This window comes from Carettochelys insculpta, chromosome 8, assembly GCF_033958435.1.
Source record: "Carettochelys insculpta isolate YL-2023 chromosome 8, ASM3395843v1, whole genome shotgun sequence".
NCBI lineage: Eukaryota > Metazoa > Chordata > Testudines > Carettochelyidae > Carettochelys > Carettochelys insculpta.
In genome coordinates, this window is record NC_134144.1 from 58594695 (window position 1) to 58617023 (window position 22329).

At 41.7% G+C, this 22329-nt stretch overlaps 1 protein-coding gene across 1 annotated transcript in view; it reads left to right on the forward strand.

The window, feature by feature from the left end:
- TMEM163 (transmembrane protein 163) overlaps positions 1 to 22329 on the forward strand; it is a 189836-nt gene that overhangs the window by 159890 nt on the left and 7617 nt on the right. The window contains exon 6 of the mRNA XM_075001829.1: positions 12686 to 12797. Within this exon, the coding sequence (XP_074857930.1) occupies positions 12686 to 12797 (112 nt within the window). The remainder of the gene's footprint in view (positions 1 to 12685; positions 12798 to 22329) is intronic.

Sequence of the window (22329 nt, forward strand, 5' to 3'; positions counted from 1 at the left end):
AAAATGCATTAATAAAAATGGTGGGTTATTACTTTCACTAATACCACACATTCTTGTCTGTGAAAAGGCTAAAAGGACTAACAAAAAGACTGTTTTAATTTCACCGGAGGTTGTAAATCAATTTACATGTATTATTTGTCAGTGCTTGCATTTCCCCAGATGATGGTGTAACACATGTAGTATCAATAAAATTTACCATTTGTCCTTATCAGCGTGTCAGAGGACAACTTCTTGCAGGAGCAAGCAATTATCTGGCAATGTTTCTGTCATTTGTTATACCACATTAGAGAAATAATCCAGTTTATACATAAATGGCACATAAATCATACCAGAATTATTTTTCTTCCTTATATTTTTGTCGATGAATATTCATTGTAGACATTGTTAACTCCAGTTATGCTTTATGACACTGAACAAAAGAGCAGTGGGCCTACTATAATGTAGTAGACCATTGGTTCCCAAACTTTGTGGACCCATGGGGGTCCACAAGTCTATTACTGGGAGTCTGTGCAAAAAAAATAAAAGATAAATAAAAGTGAAAATAGAAAATAAGTTTTAAATAAATTACAAAGTAACAGTCTATTATGATTTTTAAACTAAATATTAATTAAATGTTATTAATTACTGTCCAAAAATCTATGTTGTGGCACCTTTGTGTGACAAAACAATCACAACGGTTAGAAGCATACAAATAGCCAGATATTCAATCGGGATCTGTGATTGAAATCAGGCTCACTGAAGAGAAAATCAACTAATGAGCAGAGTGAAGCATCCACAAGTGGAATGTCTAATCAAACAAATCTAAGGCTTGATCTACACTAGGCAGGTAAGTCAATTGCAGATACACCGTAATAGCTATGGCAAGTGTGTAGCTAGAATCGATTTATCTGCAGTTTACTTACCTGGCTGTTCTCACTGAGGAAGATTGATGGGAGAGTTTCTCCTGTCAACCTCCCTTACTCATTGAGATAGCGAGGAGTACAGGAGTTAACTGCTGACCCCACCTGAAAGGTCGATTTCATGCTTCCCTCCTCAGTGTGCAAAATGAAACTCCACAAAAGCGACCCTGAGCAGGTCAATTTTCCAGGTAATTTGGATGTGGCCTAAGTAAACAAAAAGTGAGAAAACACTACCCTGACTGCTTAAAAAGTTTGGATGAACTTGGTCCAGCAGTGAGGATGGGCCACAACCTATGTGCATCCAGTGCTACGCAGTGTTAGCAGATGAAAGTCTAAAACCAGCCATCATTTGCCATCACTTAACACAAAGCATGGTGAATGTGAATCCAAGACTCTTGATCGTTTTCAAAACAAGCTGACTGAGTTCAAGGAAAACAAAAAGCAATCAAATTGTTATGATGTCAGAAGTGAGTATGCATGGTTTTAAATGTTAATTATTTATGTTTTCTGTTTCATTGAATGAAGTATACATGATGGCTAGAATTGGCGTTGATGTGGGTACTCAAATGGTTTCGGGGGGTGATTGGGGGTCCATATTAGTGGAAAGGTTGGGAACTACTGTAAATAGACTGAAGGCCTGCAATTCCTAATTCTTACTCTTCTACTTATTTGCTGTGTGGCCTTGGGAAATTCACTTAATTTTTTTGGATTGAATTCAGCTGTTGCAGAATTTGAAGCAATGTTTTGTGAGCTAATGAGATTTGCACCTTGTGCTATGGTTGAGTTTAGATTCTCTTGTTCGACATGTCACCATTTGTAAAATCCAGAGTACAGTTGGTACGAAGGTGCATTAGATATTTGCCATGTGCTTGAGAAATGTGCTGTGCTAGATGGAAGCATAGAGTGTTATCACTCAAAAATGACAAAAGGGGCAAAGGGTATTTTGCATCATGGTAACTAGCAAATATTGTTACAAAACTAAAATCCTAATGTCTGGCTCCAGGGATGAGACCTCAAAATAGTGACTGGTGAACTTGAAAAGGCTGTCCCAGTGGCACAAGGACAATACTTGCCCGGTTTGTTGGGGAGTGTTGCGACAACACTGTTAATGTACGGGAGGTATATAACTACCGTGGTGCTGGTCATAAGTGTGCCTAACTATAAAGAGAATGAGTGTATTACATTGTCACCCTGATAAACTTAATGCCACAAGAAAAAGCATTTCAAACATTTTATCCAGAAAAATGGAAAGAACAATGAGGGTGGATTCTTTCAGAGGGCGAGATGGGAACAAGAGCGTCAAGTAGACGTTGGCTGGGTGAGTCAGAGTGTGGGTGCTTGTGGTTTAAGTTTGGAGTGGGAATAGGTTCTTATAGAACAAATCAGAACAGAGGGTTTGAGTATATATTTTTCAGTACTCGCTTGACTGTCTTTTACATATTGTGTTTCATCAGTAGCGCTCAAAGTAGCATTTAGAAAAGGGTTACTAATGTATCCTTTCCTATTGTTGTATCTGGCAAATTTCATCTGGCTGACCAAGTCCAAACGACTTGAATATGACAGCTAGGATCATTCACCATGGGTAAAATCCTCACATTGGAGCAGAGTCACATCAATTCCCTATTAATTTGTATTTGAGTCCTATCAACTGGCTGTGGGGTTTTGAGGAACGAGAGCGAGAGAGTTGGGCTTTTCTTTGGGGAGGGTGGTCCTAAAGCAGTCTTAGGAAGGATTAGGGTCTAAATATATAGTCATCTGACATATGAAAAATCCTTCTTTGTAGGCAGTCTGTGAGTTGGTTTCCTTCTGAGCACTTCATGGGTTGGTGCTCTATCTTCATTCATCAAAATGGCATTCAATCATTGAAGATTTTTTGGCTTCCAGTAGTGTTTAGTACTTCACTCTCAGGTTAACTTTCTCCACATCCAAAGATGATCTGTGGCAACATCCTTGTAACAGATTAACCTACACATGTCTTGAACATTGAGATTTGACATACTTAGGCTCTTGAAAGGCCAGTACCAAGAAGGGTGGTCATTGGCCCAGGTGCAATCAAAAAACCCTGGAGGTAAGAAATTCCTTTTCTTATTACTTGTTTGTCTCAAGCACAAAATCTGATTCAAACAGGGTTGGAAACATCTGGAGGAGATCGCCGAGGGCTTCATGGGGGGATTGGTCTATCTCCAGTGTGAACGCCAAAAAATGTGCACACTACTTTAACTCAGCACCCTCTAAAACCTACAACTGCTTGGCCAGCTGTATGGTAGCTTCAGCCAGGTGATTGCACCAAAGTTTTCTCTGTGGACACTTCTTAAAGACCATCAGACAAGGAAAAAAAAGATCTATTGAGGTAGATTTGTGTAGTTCTATACACATTGAGAGAATACCACAGATTTTTCCTCCTCTCCTAGGTTGGGAAAGAAGCCACGGAAGGAATTTCTTGAATGACAGAGAAGTCTGACCTATTAGGTTAAATTTCCTCCTTTTTGTGACACAACTTTCCGGTACTCAAATGGTTTTGGGGGGTGTGATTGGGGGTCCATATTAGTGAAAAGGTTGGAAACAACTGTAAATAGACTGAAGGCCTGCAATTTCTAAGTATTCTGGCAGTATTTTGTGTAGATTTTAAGCTTTTAGGGAACGGAACTGTGATTTCTTACAGGTCTGTAAAGCACTTAATACATTATTGGTAATATATACCTATGCATGACTGCTGTAGGTTTCTTCTAGCTGTTGATTATTGGATGGCACAAGTGATTGATAATAGCATATGGAGCTACACTTCAGATTCGATCTTGGCCGTGCCGATAGCAACTAAAGTTAGCATCTGTTTAGTGGCTTGTATTCAATTAATTGGTGGTCTCAATCCACTTTTAGCTGGACAATTAAGTAGTAGCCTCACTTGAGGGTCACCTCTTTATATAAATGACACATGAATTCAAATTGGATTTTTGGAGACCTTTAAATCAAAAGGTCTGGAACATGGCTAAGTTACAGTGGCAGAGTGTGGAAGCTTGGAGGTCTATGAATTGAAATCTTTTTTTTTTTAACTTCTTAGTTCCTAAATTTATAGCTTGGGCCACGGAATCTCTTGAAAGCAGCATTTGGGGCATTGTTTGCATTATTTCTTAGGAATATGCTAATTCTACAGAAATGGCCCAGTACGGAACTTCAGTACCACCTATGCAAGTCTAGACAGTCTCAAGATAATATTTGTCCTAAGAGATGATTCTATCTCTGTGTGACAAGACTGCACATCTCCTCCTTGAATCAGACATCGGGTTATCAGATTGTTTTCTGACAATGAAAGTGATTAAAATTCTCTCCCCTTTAGAAGCTAGTTTGTGATTCAGACCCTGTGGATTCTTAGCAGTTCCCTCCAGACTGATTTCGGTGAGAGCTTGCAGAAATTATTACTTATGCAGGAGAAAATTTGATTGGGATTTGGGGTTTTCTGTGTTTGCTTTGAAAAATGATGACTATATGTAAAAACCCACAGGTCTTTGAGATGAAAGAAGTAGTGTTATTATTTCTTGGTAGTCTACATGGAGTGGTTATTAGTTGTGCAGTGGTGTCAGATCAACAAATAATAGAGGAGTAGGATTAGGAGTAAAGAAAAATGGAGTGCGATAGGACAGAGAGAGAGGTTGGAAGGAGGACAGTTTGGTGATCCTTGTCACAGTTTCAGAGCAGCTGTACTCATACCCCCCCCCCACCACAGTCCACGCTACACTTTTTGGTCCCAGCCATTGCTTATTTTGGGCAGCAAGTTGTGTTTCATCGTCTCTCCGACTGGGGATTTTAATCCTGCACTGCTTCCTAATCTGTATTCTGATACCACCATCAAACCAAGTAGCCTAAAAAATTCATTGCCTCCAATTTGTTTTCTTTCCTAAGGGCTATGACTGGTGTTTTATCCACAGTTATAATTTACTCTATGACTCCTTCTGTACAAGCACATTTATTCTTAAGGTGAAAGCATTAAAATAGTAAAAGAAGCTACATGCATATTTAAGCTTACCAGAGGTCACCCCCAACTCTAACCAAGGGTTCTGGAAGTTTACAGTCCTTCAGAACTCACAGTTGGATTTTCTCCATGGTTACTGGTTCATACCTCAGAACCAGAATGAAGGTTGAGCAGATCAGATGTTTCTTTATAAAGGTATACACTGAATGTATAATCTGAAGTGGGTCTTACCATGAAAGCTCATTATCTAATAAATAATTTTGTTAGTTTTTAAGGTGCTACAGGACTGTTTGTTTTTTATACAGGTTGGTCTTTCATCTTGGCTTTCTGTAATAGTAAATCAGTAATCACCCTTGCCTTAGGCTTCAAGAGCCTGGACTTTTGCATAAACTGAGTTGGGGGAATTTGCATTAATCTCTACCTAGAAATTCCCCCAGAAAATGCACATAACGCTTATTTACTCAAAAGTTCATATCTGGCACATTTTCAGTTCACGCTTGAAGTCTCAGGTTTCACACCTATCACATGTCCCTGCTGGAGAGCTATGTACCATTCAGGCCTAAAATAATGCACACACATAAGGAAATGGCTATATCTGTAACAATCCTTCTGTCTTGTATTGACATCCATATCCAACGTCCTCAGGTGAATAAGGGTCAAACAGGTGGAGCAGGGGTGTCTAAGCAATGGAAATTGACACACTGAATGAACAAATGCCACACATAAAATTCTGGCTGTTTGCCCAGCTGCTACTTTCAGTAGCCTCTCCAGTGCCTATTTTAGGATGAGTCTCACCCCCCTTTCCCCTCCTCCTGCAGAGGGAAAAAGAAAATATAAGATCAAGGAACATCTGTATTCCATTAGCTAACAGAGCTGATGTGCTCCTAGTGCCTGGTCTGCCACCACCAGGATCTCTCGCTTGGTCTTCTAATTTTTCCTCTCCGTATGAGGAGAAGAAAGGGGATGAGACCCTCATCCTGGTAAGGGCACATCTCATGAGGCAGGAAAAAGACTCGCAATAGCCCCCATTGTTCCGTGTGTGCATGGGTGCTTACAGATACACACAGTGAAGACAACTCTGGCCTTCGCACTACAAACATAGGATGAACAGGCAAAAGGTGATTCAAGTCTCAGTGTATCTGACCCATCCCAGAAAGGCTAAGGAGGGGGAAAAGGTTTCGGAAGATTATGCTGCTCCTGAGACCCCTTCCATATAATGACACACCCAATTGTTGGAGGGTCTAGAGAGCAGCAGATGAATGTTCTTCCACTACACAGGCAGTAATGTTATTTGGGGCAGCCAGAGGGAGGTGTTCTGCACGGTGTCCAATAAACTGGAATATTTTCCCACAAATATAAATAACAGAGAAATACAAATAATGGTCTATTTGCCTATCCTTAATAAGCAGGAATTGAAATTAGGGTCTTGGAAGCCATTCACCACAGTCCAAAGAAAACAATGAGTGGGAGGGAGAGATGGAAGCCACAGTATCACTCCAGTAGCATGGAAATAAGCAGCTAGAAACTGGTAGAAATTCTGTAACCTGAAGTTAGAGAGATTCAGAAAAAAGAAATATTAAAAAATAAATAGCTTAAATTTAGTAACAGGGCTGGGAGATGGTATTGGCGTTTCTTCCAACTACTGAGCGAAAGATTATGCTGAAGTAAACATCAGGAGCACTCCGAAGTGACATCTTGGCTGGACCCACTGAAAACATTTGGAAGGGATCCCTTTAGCAACAAACAACAATGAAATGAGCTCTTGAGGATCTATCCATTTCCTCCTTTTGGCTCTTCCCTTCTCATGTGTGTAAAGCTACTGCTAACCCCCCCAGCATGCAACTTGCTTATGCTGTAGGGACTAAACTAATTAACTGCCTAGAAAGGTTGTGCAGCGCTGAACCAGCCTAAGTGTGCACTGATATTTTATTTATGAAATCATATGCATGCTCTCTCTCTTTAAATTTAAAAGCTGGGGGGTATGGACACAAAATGGAGAGCAGCGTGGGAATGAGGAGCCCAAAAGAAATCTGTTGAGCATGATGAGAAGACTCCATCTTATGGAAACAACGTTTTAATTAACATAACACAGGGACCTGAAGGGAGTGATGGACTGGGTAGATATGCTCCTTCCCCACTTGTGATTTTCATGTGCTAAGGCAAGCAGTGCCAAGAGGGTGGGCCTGAGGGAAAGTCCCAAGAGACATGGTACCAGATGGTTAGGATTATTTTATTAATTTACATATTCATTGTTTGTCTGTCTTCTAGACAGTTCTCAGAGGGCTAAATTAGCTTGAGAGAATTATCTCGCAGCCAGAGCAACACATTTAACTCATGTTGCTACCATACTTGTTTATGCATCAGTTTAATATCCTTACCCTCAAAACAACTGACCTGCAAGAACTCCTCCATTTACCATTAACTCCAAACATTTTAATCCTCCCAAAATCACTGCATTGACATCTCTCAGCTGCCAAACTCTGCCACGATCTTCCTAACCCATAATGCTGCTGTCTAACCCTCCTGCCATCTTCCACCAAATGTCTTAACCCATCCTATCTCAGCTTTTGAATGTTACTGCATTCTACCTGCCAGCAAGCATTCTGACACAAAGCCGGCACCCTCATGTCCCATCCTGTCTGCCAAACTTTTCCTCAGTCTTACCTACAGGACAGGTGTCTGGAGCTGACGCCTCTTCCTCCTGTCACAGCCTCCTGTTAGTGCAGAGTCAAGAATCATAGGCGTGGAAGAAACCTCAGGAGAACATCAAGTCCAACCCCTGCTCAAAGCAGGGCCAATCCTAACTAAATCATCCCTGTCAGGGGTTTGTTAAACCAGGACTTAAAAATCTCTAGGCTACATCTACACTAGCCCCTTCCTTTTGGAAGGGGCGTGCTAATGAGTGAGTTAGGAATATGGCTAATAAGGCACTTTCATGAATATGGAGCTCCTCATTAGCAAAACGGTGGCCATGCACAATTCGAAAGTGCTGCTTTTGAATCGTGCACTGCCCATGTAGATGGGGACCTTTCGAAAGGACCCCACCCCCGACTTCAAAAGCCCCTTCTTCCTAAAACTAAGTAGGAAGAAGAGGCTTTTGAAGTCTGGGGTGGGGGGGCGGTCCTTTTGAAAGGCCCCCCATCTACACAGGTGGCATGCGATTAGAAAGCATCACTTTTGAATTGTGCGTGGCAGCCATTATGCTAATGAGCACTGCATATTCATAGCAGTGCCTCATTAGCATCTTCCCAACTCACTCACTACCATGCCCCTTCTGAAAGGAAAGGAGCAAGTGTAGACGTGGCCCTAGGGGAATGGAGATTTCACCACCTCTCTAGGTAATGCATTCCAGTGCTTCACTACCTTCCTGGTGAAATAGTTTTTCCTAATATCCAACCTAGATCTCTTCCATTGAGGCTTGAGACTATTGCCCCCTTGTTCTGGCATCTGTCACCACTGAAAACAGCCTCCTCCAACATCATTATAATTCCACTTCAGGTTGTTCAAGGCTGCTATCAAATCCCCCCTCCCCACTCACTTTTCTCTTCTGTAGATTAAATATGCCTAAATCCCTCAGCCGCTCCTCATAAGGCATGTGCTTCAGCCCTCGAATAATTTTTGTTGCCTTCTGCTGGACTCTCTACAGTGCGTCTACATCCTTTTTTATAGTGAGGGGTCCCAGAACTGGAGACAGTAGTCCAGATGGGGCCTCACCAGTGCTGAATAAAGGGGAATAATCATTCCCTAGGTGTGCAGCAATGCTCTTACTAATGCAGCCCAATATGCCGTTAGCCTTCTTGGGTACAAGGGCGTGTTGTAGACTCAGGTCAAACTTTTCATCCAGATGTAATACCCTGGTCTCTTTCTACAGAACTACTGCTTTGCCAGTCGGCCCCTCAACCTGTAGCAGTGTTTGGGATTCTTGTAACCTAAGTGCAGGATTCTGCACTTCTCCTTGTTAAACCTCATCAGATTTCTCTTGGCTCACTCTGCATCCCATCCCTACCCTCCAGTGTATCTATCTACCTCTCCCCCGAGTTTCATTTTTCCTATTTCCAGGTATTGTGCACCTGGGAAATCTAGGGAGCATTGTAAAGGATAAAGGAAAGTGTGTATAGACTTGGGAACGATTTTACTTTTTTAGAGTGTTCTGTCTCTCCTCTACCTATCTAGCCTATAAAATGCTCCTATGGCACAATACTTATAGCAACTCTCTGGATATTGTTTAAAACTGTCATTTACTATAATATTCATTGAGGTACTGACATGCAAACTGTGCTGTTTTGAAAAGCTGGTCCTTGTGTTTTATGGGTTGAAACTGAACTCTGTGATTCAGGAACTCTGTTATTTTATTTTTCACCTCATATTTTCTTCCAGCTCTTATTTTTATGGAAGATGTATCTTGTCATCCAGTCCACATGCTTTCTCCATCCTCAGATCCCTTTTTGCACTACATAAATAACTATAATACTTATGTAGTGTTCTGTAGTTCAGTAACAAAAATAAAGAGGATATGTATTCAAGATTCTGAAGGAATAGTTAGATTTGAATATCTCCTAGTCTGAGAATTCTCAAACTGTCTCCATCTATGGTCCTTAAAAGGATCCAGTTTGTTGTTGTTATTGTTGGTATGAACCTAATTCCACAATTCTTTTCACTCTTATCTCACTACCTTTGGAGTTATGTTATGAAACCATGGTTAGCTGTGGCTAGCAGATTGAAGTAATTCTGGTTGAAGTATGCAAAATGCCTTCTTATCAAATTGACTGCTAATTGGCAGAATAAGGTACAAATGCTATAAATACGGCAACCTGTGCCATAGTACATCATTGTTTAATCAGTGGCAAATTATTGTATATGTTTGACTTTACGAACAAAGTACTAGGCAATTGAGTGAAGTTCACTATTGTCCCAAATTCTGGAAAAGGCAATAAGGACATGCAAACAATGCCTCACTTACTAAACCTTCAGATAGCTACAGAAACAAAGTGACCAACTGATTTCCACAATAAAACTTTCATGGGAAGCATATCTCTAAAGGAGAAATAAGCTCTTGTTTACTCTTTTTGCGCACCTAGACTTTTGATGAAGTTCATTAAAGAATGAATGATAATTAATTGCACATATATAGAGATGCAAATACTAATCTATATTTAGGATCAGCAAGTGAAGGATTTTCAGCAAGTAGGTAAGGAAAAGTGCCTTCATTTATAAAGAAATCCAAGGCATACGATAAGCATCCTGCCCCTTTCTGTAATTTGATCACATTTCTGGTTGAATTTAACATTTAACTTTAATTAGGCAGTGCCACATGGGGATCAGAGCTATTTAAATATGCTTCCCTGACTGCTCTGGATAGGGATGGTAATTATTGAGCTATGTTAGTCAAACCATGTTGTAGACTACAACATATGTAGTTCTAACATAAAAGACCCATTTCACATGGACTAGCGAGAAGTGATAAAACTCTGTCAGGTCTTATCCTCATTACACTTTTCCCACCAGTGACAACAGTGAGAATTCTTGTGCAGACATCTGGTGGCAATGTTAAATCATTGTACTTTGAGAAAAGAGAGCTGACAGTCTACTGAATAAAATACCAGTGACCTGTCTCCACTAGCACACCCACTGGCAGGATTTTGCTATTTGAGAACTAATCATGTGCTGCTGTGCATATAATCAAACCCCTCTCACATATTCTCCTCACACCCATTTTGTGGCGTAAGTCCTACCAGTGTTAACAATCAGTGGGAGGCAGTAGTGTCTTGACTGTTTTCTGGACCAACAAGGCCCATTCGACAAATCTGTTGTTTTCACTCCAGTCCCCTGTACTGTAGTAGTTATGAAAACATACTTTATTTACAGAGACAAAGCAGCAGGTAGTTCTGGCAGTTGGAGCTGCCATTGCTATTATTCAGGCCAGCAAATGGGTGGAACAAAAGGCAGATCAGGGAGGTTTTCAACTTCCTCTGCAGCATGGGATATAGGCCACTTGCTGGTTTAGTCCAGAGTAAATGGTAGCCTCTCAAAGTCATAACCTGAGGACACCAGTAACTCAACAAGGGGTTATAGTCTAATATTGAATGGGGTGAGTGAAGCTTTGTAGCCTGCAGTATGCAGAAGGTCACACTAGAAGATCATGATGGTCCCTTCTGTCCCTAAACTCTATGAATCTAAATAGAACAGAAAAGAAATTTTATATGATTCCCAACTACATTTAGTGACTTATTTAAAGATGTTATGTTCTTTTGTTCCCAGTGCCCATAGTACCTTCCAAAGCCCCTTTTCCTTATGTCTCCCATAGTGGTAACTACCTCCGCTGATAACATGGGTGAGATGGATCAAGTTGATGCCAAATCTTGCTGCGGTCACAGTAAGGGTTTATGCCAGAATATTTGTATCATAATCCCAGAGCTCCACTGACACTGAACTGCTAGAAGGTGCAGAAATGAGAGGTCATCAGCAGAGATGACTCACACAAATCAAGACAGTCCTATTAACACTGCGCCACAGTTATAAATGAGCTACAGGAGTCATATGTCAGTGAAGGGATTTCAGTTGTTTATCGTGTGGAATAGAAGTTTCTCATTTATTAGTATTGCTGTGGTAACAACTTAAATGAAGCGCCAAAGCAAAGTCAATGGTAGATCATGAGACCAGGGTTTCGGCTGTAGAAAACACGACAGCAAAACTATTGATTTCACTGGCATCAGGATATGGCCTTTGTCTCCCCGCCCCTTTTAAACTATTAGGCTATTGTACATGCAGAAGTGATGTTAAAATAATATTATTCAGATCACAATCAACCAAAGCAAACAGCCAGGATGACTTTGTAACTCGGCTAACAGATAGTTTCTTTGTCTAACCCTTCCCTGGATAATAGTCCTCAGTCAAACCCAGATCAAGTTACCATGTAACTTTGAATACTTTGTCCTAAGAGCCACAGGTTTGTGCTTGGCTCTATCTTTAACCAAGCATAATGAGCCAAAGCAGCATAAATGCAGCACTTCAAAGACTAACAAAATGACTTATTCGGTGATGAGCTTTTGTGCGAGAGACCCGCTTCGTCAGATCCAGTACAGACTGACATTTGTAAGTACAGAGGACAAAAAAAAAAAAAAAGGAAAAAAAATCAAATAGGATTGAAGGAACTGGGTAAGAGGTTGGGGGATGCTAATTGTCCTGTCTGAGATAATTACAAGCATCAAAGGAAGGGAACTAGTCCTTTTAATGCGTGGGTCAGATGATGTCTCTGTTCATACCAGGTGTTAATGTGTAGAATTTGAATAGGTGCTCTAACGCACAAATCTCTCCCTGTAATCTGTTGTTAAATTCTCTGTGTTCCAAGATTTAAATTCTGAGAAAGATTCTCACAAGCAATCACAGTCTACACCACAGTAATACTAATTCTGGAACTTTTCCTTGCAACAAACCCCCCATTTGTTTTGTCAGATTTATTGCAATTTTTTGGGTCCTCTGTACTTATAAAAGTCTGTCCATATTGCAAATGAAATTGATCTGATGAAGTGGGTCTGTCCCATGAAAGCTCATCACCAAATAAGTCATTTTGTTAGTCTTTGAAGTGCTACCTTTCTGCTGCTTTGGTTTGTTGGAGTACCAACTAACATGGCTACTTCTCTGTTATTCAAGCATAATGAAGCAACTGGGAACACCAGAGAGAGCAAAGGGTGAAATGTAAATCATAACTCAAACAGCCTTTTCTTTTGTTGAACAAGTCAGCTATTTCAAAATAGAATTGGACATTTTCTGTACAGGAAACCTAGGTGTGGAAGACTAATATCTATCTCTTCTCTTGCAGGATGACTTTCTGTTTAGTGTCTCCATTTTAAGTGGAATCCTTTGCTCTATCTTGGCAGTGATCAAATTTATGTTGGGAAAGGTCCTCACAAGCAGAGCACTGATAACTGATGGTGAGTAGGAAAACATCTCAGTCCTCATACAAAATCATTCAGATAATATCACGTGGCTTGAGTAATGGCTGAAGACTCAGTTACAAAGGGCAAGTGTGCATGGAAATATAATGAGATGAGGGCAGCAGGCTAATTGACCTAAAGTCTAATGCTATCCATTGGTATAGTTTAGTACCTTAAACCAATGGTTTTCTATGTTTTTTCCTGGTGGCTCAGTTGAAGAGAATTGTTGATGCCTGCAATCCAGTGGAGAGAGGGCTTGGGGGCTTCGAGGTGTAGGAAGGGGTTCTGGGCTGGGGCTGAGAGTTGAGTGTAAGGTAGCTGGAGTACAGGAAGGGACTCCAGATTTGGGGGTGAGTTTTGGGCTGGAGAAGGGTATAGGGACACAGGCCTCTCTTTGGCAGCTCCCAATCTGTAGCACAGCATGGTTGTTAAGACAGACTTCCTGCCTATTCTGGCTCCATGGACCTGCCTGTGCCCTGGAAGTGGCCAGCAGCAGGTCTGTTTCTGAGGAACACACATGTGGGTACTGCTCCCCTTAGTTCCCATTAGCCATTCCTAGCCAATGGGAGTGCAGAGACAATGCTCAGTGCAAGGTCAGCCCATGGAGACTTGCTAGCCACTTTCAGGGCAAGCTGTCAGAACAGGAAAGGGCAACTGGTTTTAAAGTATGGGTTGCAACCTAGCTTTAGACAGCCGTCTGGGTCCCTGAGTGCTGACCAGGGTGAGCCAGTCTTTTACATTGTCCTGGGTCACAACCTGAAGTTTGAAAAACTGCTGCCTTACACAATATGTGACAGATGACTTCAGGAAAAAACTAAAGTGCTTAATGCTTGGTTTGCTTCAGGGACCAATTACCTAACACAATTAAGAACAATAGTGGTGAAGGAATGCAAGCCAAAATAGGGGAAAAAATGGACTGAAGAATGTTTAGATATGTATTCAAGTCAGACGGGTCTGATGAAATTTATCTTATGGTACTCAAGACACTAGCTGAAGAAATTTTAGACTCACTAGCAATTATCTTCAAGAACTCCAGGAAGACAGTGGAGATCCCAGAAGCTCAAATATAGAACCTATATTTTAAAAGGGGAACAAAGAGGGCCAGGGAATTATAGACCAGTCATCTTAACTTCAACTCCTGAAAAGATGGTGAAATTATTTAACAATCAATTCGAGTGGAGCTAAAGGAAAATAACATTATAAGGAAATCCAGTTTGGATTTATCAAGACGAAATCAGGCCAAACCAAGTTAATTGCCTTCTCTGAGGGGGTTACTGGCCTGGTGGATAGGAAGAAAGCTGCACTTAACACAGTCCCACATGATATTTTCAAGGGCACTCTAGGGAAGTGTGGGCTGGATGGAATAAGGTTGATGCATATCTGGTTGAGATATCATACTGAAGTAGCAGTTCTCTGTCAAATATGAACAGTTCACTGTCACACTGAGATATATCTCATGGGGTCCAAGCAGGGTCCTACATCCAGTACTGTTTAATACTTTCATTAATGGCTTCAATAATGAACTGGAGCATATGCATGTAAAAATTGCAGATAACACCAAGATGGGAAGGGTTACAAGCATGTGTTGGCTAGTAGACTTAGAATTCAAAATGCTTTGACAAACTGGGGAGTTTAGTCAGAAATGATCAAGATGAAATAAAAAAAAACAAGTGCAAAGCACATGTAGAATAATCACATGCATAGCTACAAAACAGCAATGACTGGGGAGGCTGAAAAGATCTGGGAGTTAATAGTGACAATTGCATATGAATCAATGTGATGCAGTTGTAATATCAGGGTGAATTAACAGGTGCATCATAAGTAAGCACAGCAGGTAGTTTTTTCATTGTCCCTAGCAATAGTGGGGAATCCTAGCATATTGCATTCAGTTCTGGGTGCTGCACTTTAGAAAAGATGTGGACAACTTGGAGGGAGTCAAGAGGACAGCAACAAAGCCATAACAATATGAATTCAAATTAATTCTATCAATGGCATAACATTGTGCAGGTTCCATAATGCTTAGCAAAGGTGGAAGCATTAGTGTAGACTGGGTGCAGGGTTATTTTTAATCACTCCCCTCTTCAGGGTACAGAGTCTAAGAGGGAACACTTACTCTGTCGTTTTTAGCCCATGATTTTCTCTTTTGCAGTGCAGACGTTCCCTGAACTGTCTCACCCAGATTTAGAATAGACTTTAAAACAGGAGGCGATATTGGGCATGATTCAAAACTCTTAAAGCCAATGGAATTCATTCTATAACATATTTGGGGTTTTTCGCAAGACGTAGCACAAGAAGCCAGAACTTACTGCACACATATATAAAGGCAGGTGGACATTTTCTCTCTCCTCCTTTTCAATTTGAATCCTTACAGCCAAAGTCCTGAATAGAACTGGGTTAGAAACATTTTTCCTGTCTTCTGAGAGTGAGATTTAAGGGAAAATACCCTGCTGTAAAAATCAGTCAAAAATTATGAGAATCCCCCCACTTTGGGGGAATTGGGTCAAAACATTTTCGTTCAATAATTTAGAACCATTTTATTTCAATCTTGACTTCTTAAAATATTTGCTATAAATTAACTTAATTTTCAAAATAAGAAGTTGTTTCAAACCAAAAATGGAACATTTTCAAATTGCTAATGTTGAAATGAGATTTTTTGACAATTTGGAAACTTTTTTTTTTGTTCCAAACTTTTTTCAAAGCAGGACATTCATTGAAACTGACCCTTTCCCACAAAAAAAATCTGATTTTGGAAAATCATTTTCTGACAAATTATTGTGAAGCTCTGGTCTTGGAAAAATCCTTTGCTTTGCAGAAACAACACAGAAGTCTGGCTTACCATTATTACATCCTCTGTTAATTGTATTGCGTCTGATTCAAAGCCCATTCACCATTTGATAAGAAGAGTTAGGGATGAAATTATAATTCTCTCTCTCTCTCTGTAGAATTTTGGAAATTGTAGCAGGTTGATATTGTGGGTGAGATAAAACTGCATCTTCAGTGGGCTGTCTTTATTTTTAATCTATAAATAATGAGAGGGAGACAGTGCTAGCCAGCAGATGAGACAGTGATTTAGCACTTTTTTTTGATTGTCAATTATTAGCAGTTTTCTCTTTCCTGCTAATTTACTTCCTGCTATGACAGGCTGTAGAATGACAAGAGGAAAGGAAACCTATGTTTTCTTTTCTGAAATCATAGGTTTGTTTTTCAGATTTGCAAATATTCTCTCAGGGGTGTAGCATCTTATTAAATCTTATTATTCAGAAAGCTTTTGCTTTAATGCAAGATTTGATGATCATAGCTCTTTCAAAAGCTAAATTCATTCAATGCCAACAAGATAAACTTATACGTAGTAAAAAACTGTAGGAGTTTACAGCCCTTTGCAGAATAAAAACAGATATGGTTCCATGATTCCTTTCCCAAAGAGCTTGAGCCAAATTTAGATACAAAGTGCAGACCTGCAACTCCAACTGATGTCTGAGTTCCAGATGCCTGATACCTTACAGAGTCAGAGTTTAAGGCCAAAAGTGACCACTAGTTCATCTACTCCAACCTTCTGTCTACCACAGACCACAAAATACCCCTGCACAAGCCTAACAACCATAATTAGAACAAAGCACTATAGCCCTCAGCAGAAAATGCTGTAGTCTTCCAGGCACTGAACAGCAGGGACTAAGATAGCCCCCTTCAATGGCGAGGAATTGATTTGGTGGTAAATATGCAGGTGACCTCTCCAGATTTAGCTTTGGGCTCTTTCTTTCTCTCATGCTGCATGGAAGCATCTTTCTGACTTAATACACAAGCCACTACCATTTTCACTCTCAACATCCACTTCTGCAGTGATGCCTGTGCACATCAGGCAATGAAAGATGCTTTGGCTGAATGGTATTTGGGGCAGAGAATTTCATTTACATAGTTAAAATATTTAGATTTGGAACCATCAGATTGTGAAATATCTAATCATTAACTGCAAGGTGCTATCTTCTCCCTACCTGTGTCTATTCAGTTGTGTTTATAGGCTGCTGATTTATCTTGCTTCAAATTAGGATTTGTCTGCATGTGAAGTTACACCAATATAAACTGAAATAGGTCTTTAAATTGATATAGTATTAATCACCTCCTCCCCCACCACGCATGCATCTGACGAAGCGGGTCTTTGCCCACAAAAACTTGTGCTCCAAAATATCTGTTAGTCTATAAGGTGCCACAGGACTTCTTGTTGTTTTTAAAGATACAGAATAACATGGCTACCTCTCTGATAAGTCACCGGTGTACTTGTTGGCACTCTTATTCTCTGAGCTGAGTGATTCTTATGCTTTTTAGTTTATGTCGCATGGAAGAAGTTTAGTTTAAACTGAAAAAAGCCCCATTTTTTCTGGACTAAGAATATCCACATGGGGAATTATAGTTAAATTTATCTAGTTACTTTGGCATATCAGTGTAATTATACCTGTGTGCCTGGTGAAACCTCCCACATAGCCAATTGCACTTTCAGAGTATTAGAGCAAGACACATTTTTGCTTCTAGATTTGTATGGAAACTAGCACAATGGGGCCCTGATGCAGGTGGATTCCACATCCATGCAAATAATTAACTATGGGCCTTTGATGCACATTTGTAGTCTGAAATGAGAAGTTCATTTGTGTTCTCAGCTGTGCTGCTGAAATACTGTGAGCAAGTTACATATCCTCTCTCGTGGTTTAGTTTACTTATCTGTAAAATATATCTACTACAGATTTGACAGGAATCCTGCGAATCTTAAAGTAGAATTACAGTAAGGAAAAAAGTGACTATGTAAAATAATACTATTTTCCTCCACAGAGCTTATGCTACTTAATGCTCATCTGTTTAAATTGCTTATAAATACAATATTTTCTGCAACCGTTTTGCCCCTCTCGGCACACCTTAGCCAACATAATGTTGGAAGTGTGTTCCTGTCTGGCTTGCATATCATCTAAAGTTTTTTAAAAAGTTCTAATTGCAGCATCTTGATCACCGAGGAAGACGTGTGAGCCAGAAACAACTAAATTTGGCTTTCAGATCTCAGTAATGTGTGTGCAGAGCTGGCAGACAGCTTTAAAATTATAAACTCAGTAATTTACTACTCAGCCATTGAGAAACATGTAAACCCTCAATGCCATTTCCAGAGTCATTCTGTTAAGTATAAATGATTGCAAAATGCTTTGGGACTGTCTGGGGAGTGGTTATATTATAATATCCATTTGAATAGTAGTAATGCCTATGAGCCCCAGGCACAGATCAGGGCCCCTTTGTGCTAGGTGCTGTATGAACACACAAAAAAGGATGAACACTGCCCCCAAAATTTAACAATCTCCACAGGAGCAATGTGTGAGGGTACGGGGGGGCACATAACCCCCCACCCACAACCTCTGCTGCCACCTCCCACTCACCATCAGCACTATACCACTTCTGGTGAGTGTGGGGGTTGTACCACCCCTCCCCTGGAGTGGCGTAGCTAGAACTGTTCGTGCTGCTCTTGGGCTGTGCTACTCCCGGCATAGGAGAGGAACTGCATGGATACAGCATGGGTGGGACGTGGTGGGGGCAGAGTGTGGGAGGGGCAGGGGCACATCACCAGTGCCCTCCCCTGGAATCCCCACACCAGTCACCAATGAATCTGTGTCTATGACAAGAGGCAACAGCTGGCTAGGACAGAGCACAAGGGAGAGCACAAGGAGATAATGAGACAGTATCAGTCAGTATAAAAGGCCATTGCCTCAGCATACCAGCTACTAGGCAATATTAAGATTTTGTTAGCATCATGGCAGAGAAGGATTTTAAGGAGTGATTTGGAGGAGGACAGCAAGGTAACTTTGTGACCTCCCAAGCATGAGGGGTAGCCTGGGAAGAAATACTAAACTGCTTGTTTGAAAATTTAACAGGCCTGGGAGATGCTAGATAAGACAGGAATAAGCTATGAAGTGCCTTGCAAATGCAGGCAAGTTGCTTATGTTTGACGTGAAGAAAGGGGAACCAACTGAAGGATGCAACGAGAGGGCTGTCGTGAGCCAAATGGGGAGCCAGAAAAAATTATCGTTCTAGTAGATTATGAATGGATGTAAGTGCTGAAGGCTACAGACACTTAAACAGTTCATTTTTTTCCCTGTGACAAATTACATAGCAAACTAGAGACTGAAAATGAGACATTGTAAGATCAAATTTAATTCAACAAATATATGCAAGCTGAATGAATACAATTGTACAGGATATTTGTGGAATAAGAGTGACCTCTTGTGGCCAGCTAAGTAAAATAATTCTGAAGTCAACACTTCATGTGGGAGAATACTTTTCTAAAGTAGTAGTCTCAAACTTAGTACATATCATGCTGTATCACCAGCCAAGAGCACAGTGTTTTCTTCTCCATTATAATACAAACTATAGTACCATCGGGTGTTCGACCATCACACCACATTAACTAGTGGGTTGTTCCAGGAACTGCTCCAATTAAACTGTTTTGTATGAAATTCTGCCCACAAATGTGCACAGTTATTGACTACAGTGAGAGTCACGTGCATATTTCTGAAGACTAGATGAAGCCCTTGGTGTTGAACATAGACAAAAAGTTTGTGCATAGTGTGCTTAATAAATGCAAAAAATCACCGCTATGAGAGCAAAAGGCAAACACTAGAACTGATCCAGGATAGTAACCCACCTACCTTACACACTCTTGTATATTTAATCATATTAATCAATAGGCAATATACAATGATAACACTACCTTAGCATTTGGCATACCTTGCTACGTGCATGTTTGATCTGACAACCTTGATCTTACCATTATGTTAGCATTTTTTTTGTAATAGCTGCCTGCACAGAAGATGAAAGTCTACTACCCTTATCTAATTTGGATTTGCTTTTCTGTTAACCAATATAACTCTGTCAAAGATCCCCTACTAATCCGTTCCTTCCTGTGTCTCACAATGTATATTCCTAGAGAGTGTAGGTCTGTTATATCAGCTATTGCCATGTGATAGCCCTACCAATGCCCCCACCACCTTGAATGCTCACTATTATTGCAGCTAAATCACCAATCATATTTTTTTGCTCTGTTGACACGGGCTGGCTCAGCAACCTGTCACCAAACTCATTTTGCAAGCATCTCTGACCAGACAAACTGTATGCCTTGGAAGAAGCTCTCTACATCCTTGTATCCTAATCCTTACATTTAACCCTGTGCAATCCCCAGGACCATTTCCAGCCACATGAATAATCGAGACATCAGGGGGTTACAGATTGGCTATCAAATGCTGAGACCAACCCTGGGCATCATCAGCTCTCATTTCACTGAAGGCAAGTGGCTCTAGCCTTGCAGCTCAGTTGCAGTCCACTTGCTGACAGGGCCACTGTCCAGTCACAGTTGGTTAATCCAACATCAGCTAAAAGCATCAGTGACCCACAGGGCCAGCTCAGGCCCTATTGGCCACGCTATCACAGGCAACTGTCTCATCTTGCAGTGCAATTAGCCAACGCCCAGCCACGGTTGTTTAATGACCTCATCTGTGAGCAGCATCAATGAGTGCCAGGATCAGCTCATGCCCCATCTGCCACAGGTAAAGCGGCTTGCTCCCACACGATGCTTCTGCAGCTGCACCTGCTGCCTGTGTATAGTTTTGGCCTTGAGGCCCTGTAGTGATCCACCTGCCAACCTGGCTGTCTTCTTGCAAGCCCAACACACAAGAGAGTGCCTGCACATTCAAAAATTGACTGCTTGGGATCTCTCCTGGCTTCAGAAAGAGACAGGGTTAGTTACGCTTAATTCCAGTCACAGGCACTGTTCCCTTAGGGTGGAGACAAATTCTGTAACAATTCCATTCACAGTATCCTACAGCCTGAACCCAGCAAAAGTCAAAGCATGCTAATGAGGCTGATGACACTGCCCCAGCCCTGGAAGAATATGAGCTGAAGTTAGCTGGGTTGAGACTGCAGCATGCCAAAGTGCTCTCTCTCTCTCTCTCTCTCTCTCTCAATGACTGCAAAAAAAAACAAAAAACACTGGTGTCTTGTCAGGAAACTACCAGCACACACACAAACAGTGGGCCTGGTTCCAGCTGTCTAGGAAAGCTGTGATGGCCCTTAAAAGGCACAGACATTCATGGGCACATTGCCAGCTCACCAATGAGGCCCCATTTGCACGCTGGTCTGTTTCAGAGAATGTTAAGTGCCACAATGCTGCATAAATGCCACTGTACAGTTGGTAATTAAACTACTCATCTGGATCAGTCCATACCTGTGGTGCTGTTACCCTGAAAGCACCAAAAAAAGGCCACAACAAATGCTGTCTTAAGTACAATGGCCTCACAACACTGCAGATCCTGGGCAGACCATTTAATTACCATGTAAGAACTTCTGTGACATTCCAGTCACTCCCCCCACCGCCCCATCACCTCCAGACCAAGAATGTCCACACTAAGAACTCAACACAAGAGCTTTGGCACCCCACCAGCTTACGCTGCTAGGACAGTCCTACTACCCAGTCCTATATAGTGGAGGGAGCTAACCCTTTGTACACTGAAGCCATAACATTTCACCACCTGGAGCTCAGGGATGGGCCACAGAAGGTGGGGGGGGGTTCTGCTTCAGCTTAAGATTCTGGGAACTCATCATGGTACATTGTAGAAGCAATGTAGAGCCTTGCGGCAATTACATTCTAACTATTCCTACAACCAGCAGAAGGCAAGTTTCCACAGTTGGTTGGGCATCACCTTTGGACTGCTGTTTGGAAATAGGGCAAGCGCCTAGAACTTGTTGTCCGCCAGCTGCAAGTTGAATTATTTCCAGTCAAGGTCCTCCCCACCACTGCCCTACTATGATCCTCAGTACAAAGAGGGAGGGTGTTTCCTGCAGCTCCCCTCTTCACCATTGTTGCTGTACTGGTCATCCCTATTCACTGCTAAGACCTGGGATAGTAAGACTGTCTCCCCATGATTCCACAGCAAAATTGTGTAAAGGAATCCGTGTCCGTCTTTGAGGGCACCACTCTTAAAGCTTCAATGAGGGGTGGAGTGGTCCACCCAGCAAACAAGAGGGGAATCCCTTGTATGGGCCCTGTCCACTCCCATGCCCTTCCTCCTACCCCGCCCCCTGACCATCGGACTCCGCCCCGCCCCTCCCCCCCCCCGGAGATGAAGGTGAGAGGGGACATAGCATCTTGGTGGGTCCTACCTGGTTGCCCCCTGGAAATGCCCGCCTGCCATACCATCAGCAGCCGCACCTGGCCCCCCCCGAGCAGGGCGAGGAAAAAGGCAACTGTGGAGCACAACCCAAGGGCCAGTGGTGCATTGCAAGTCCCCTGCAGGTTCCTCTAGTTCAAATTTTCTGCAGCTTTGGATGCCAGCTGCATCAGTACCCCCCCGCCCCAACATCTTCTGCTTTTTGAGCAGGCTGTGCCGCTAGATTAGGAAGCCAGGTGTTTGGTCCCTATGACAGATGAGTAGTCTCTTCATCAGAAGCCACCCCCACAAGCAAGAAGGGGCATCTCAGGAGCTACTACTGTACTCTGGGTGCTGCGTCT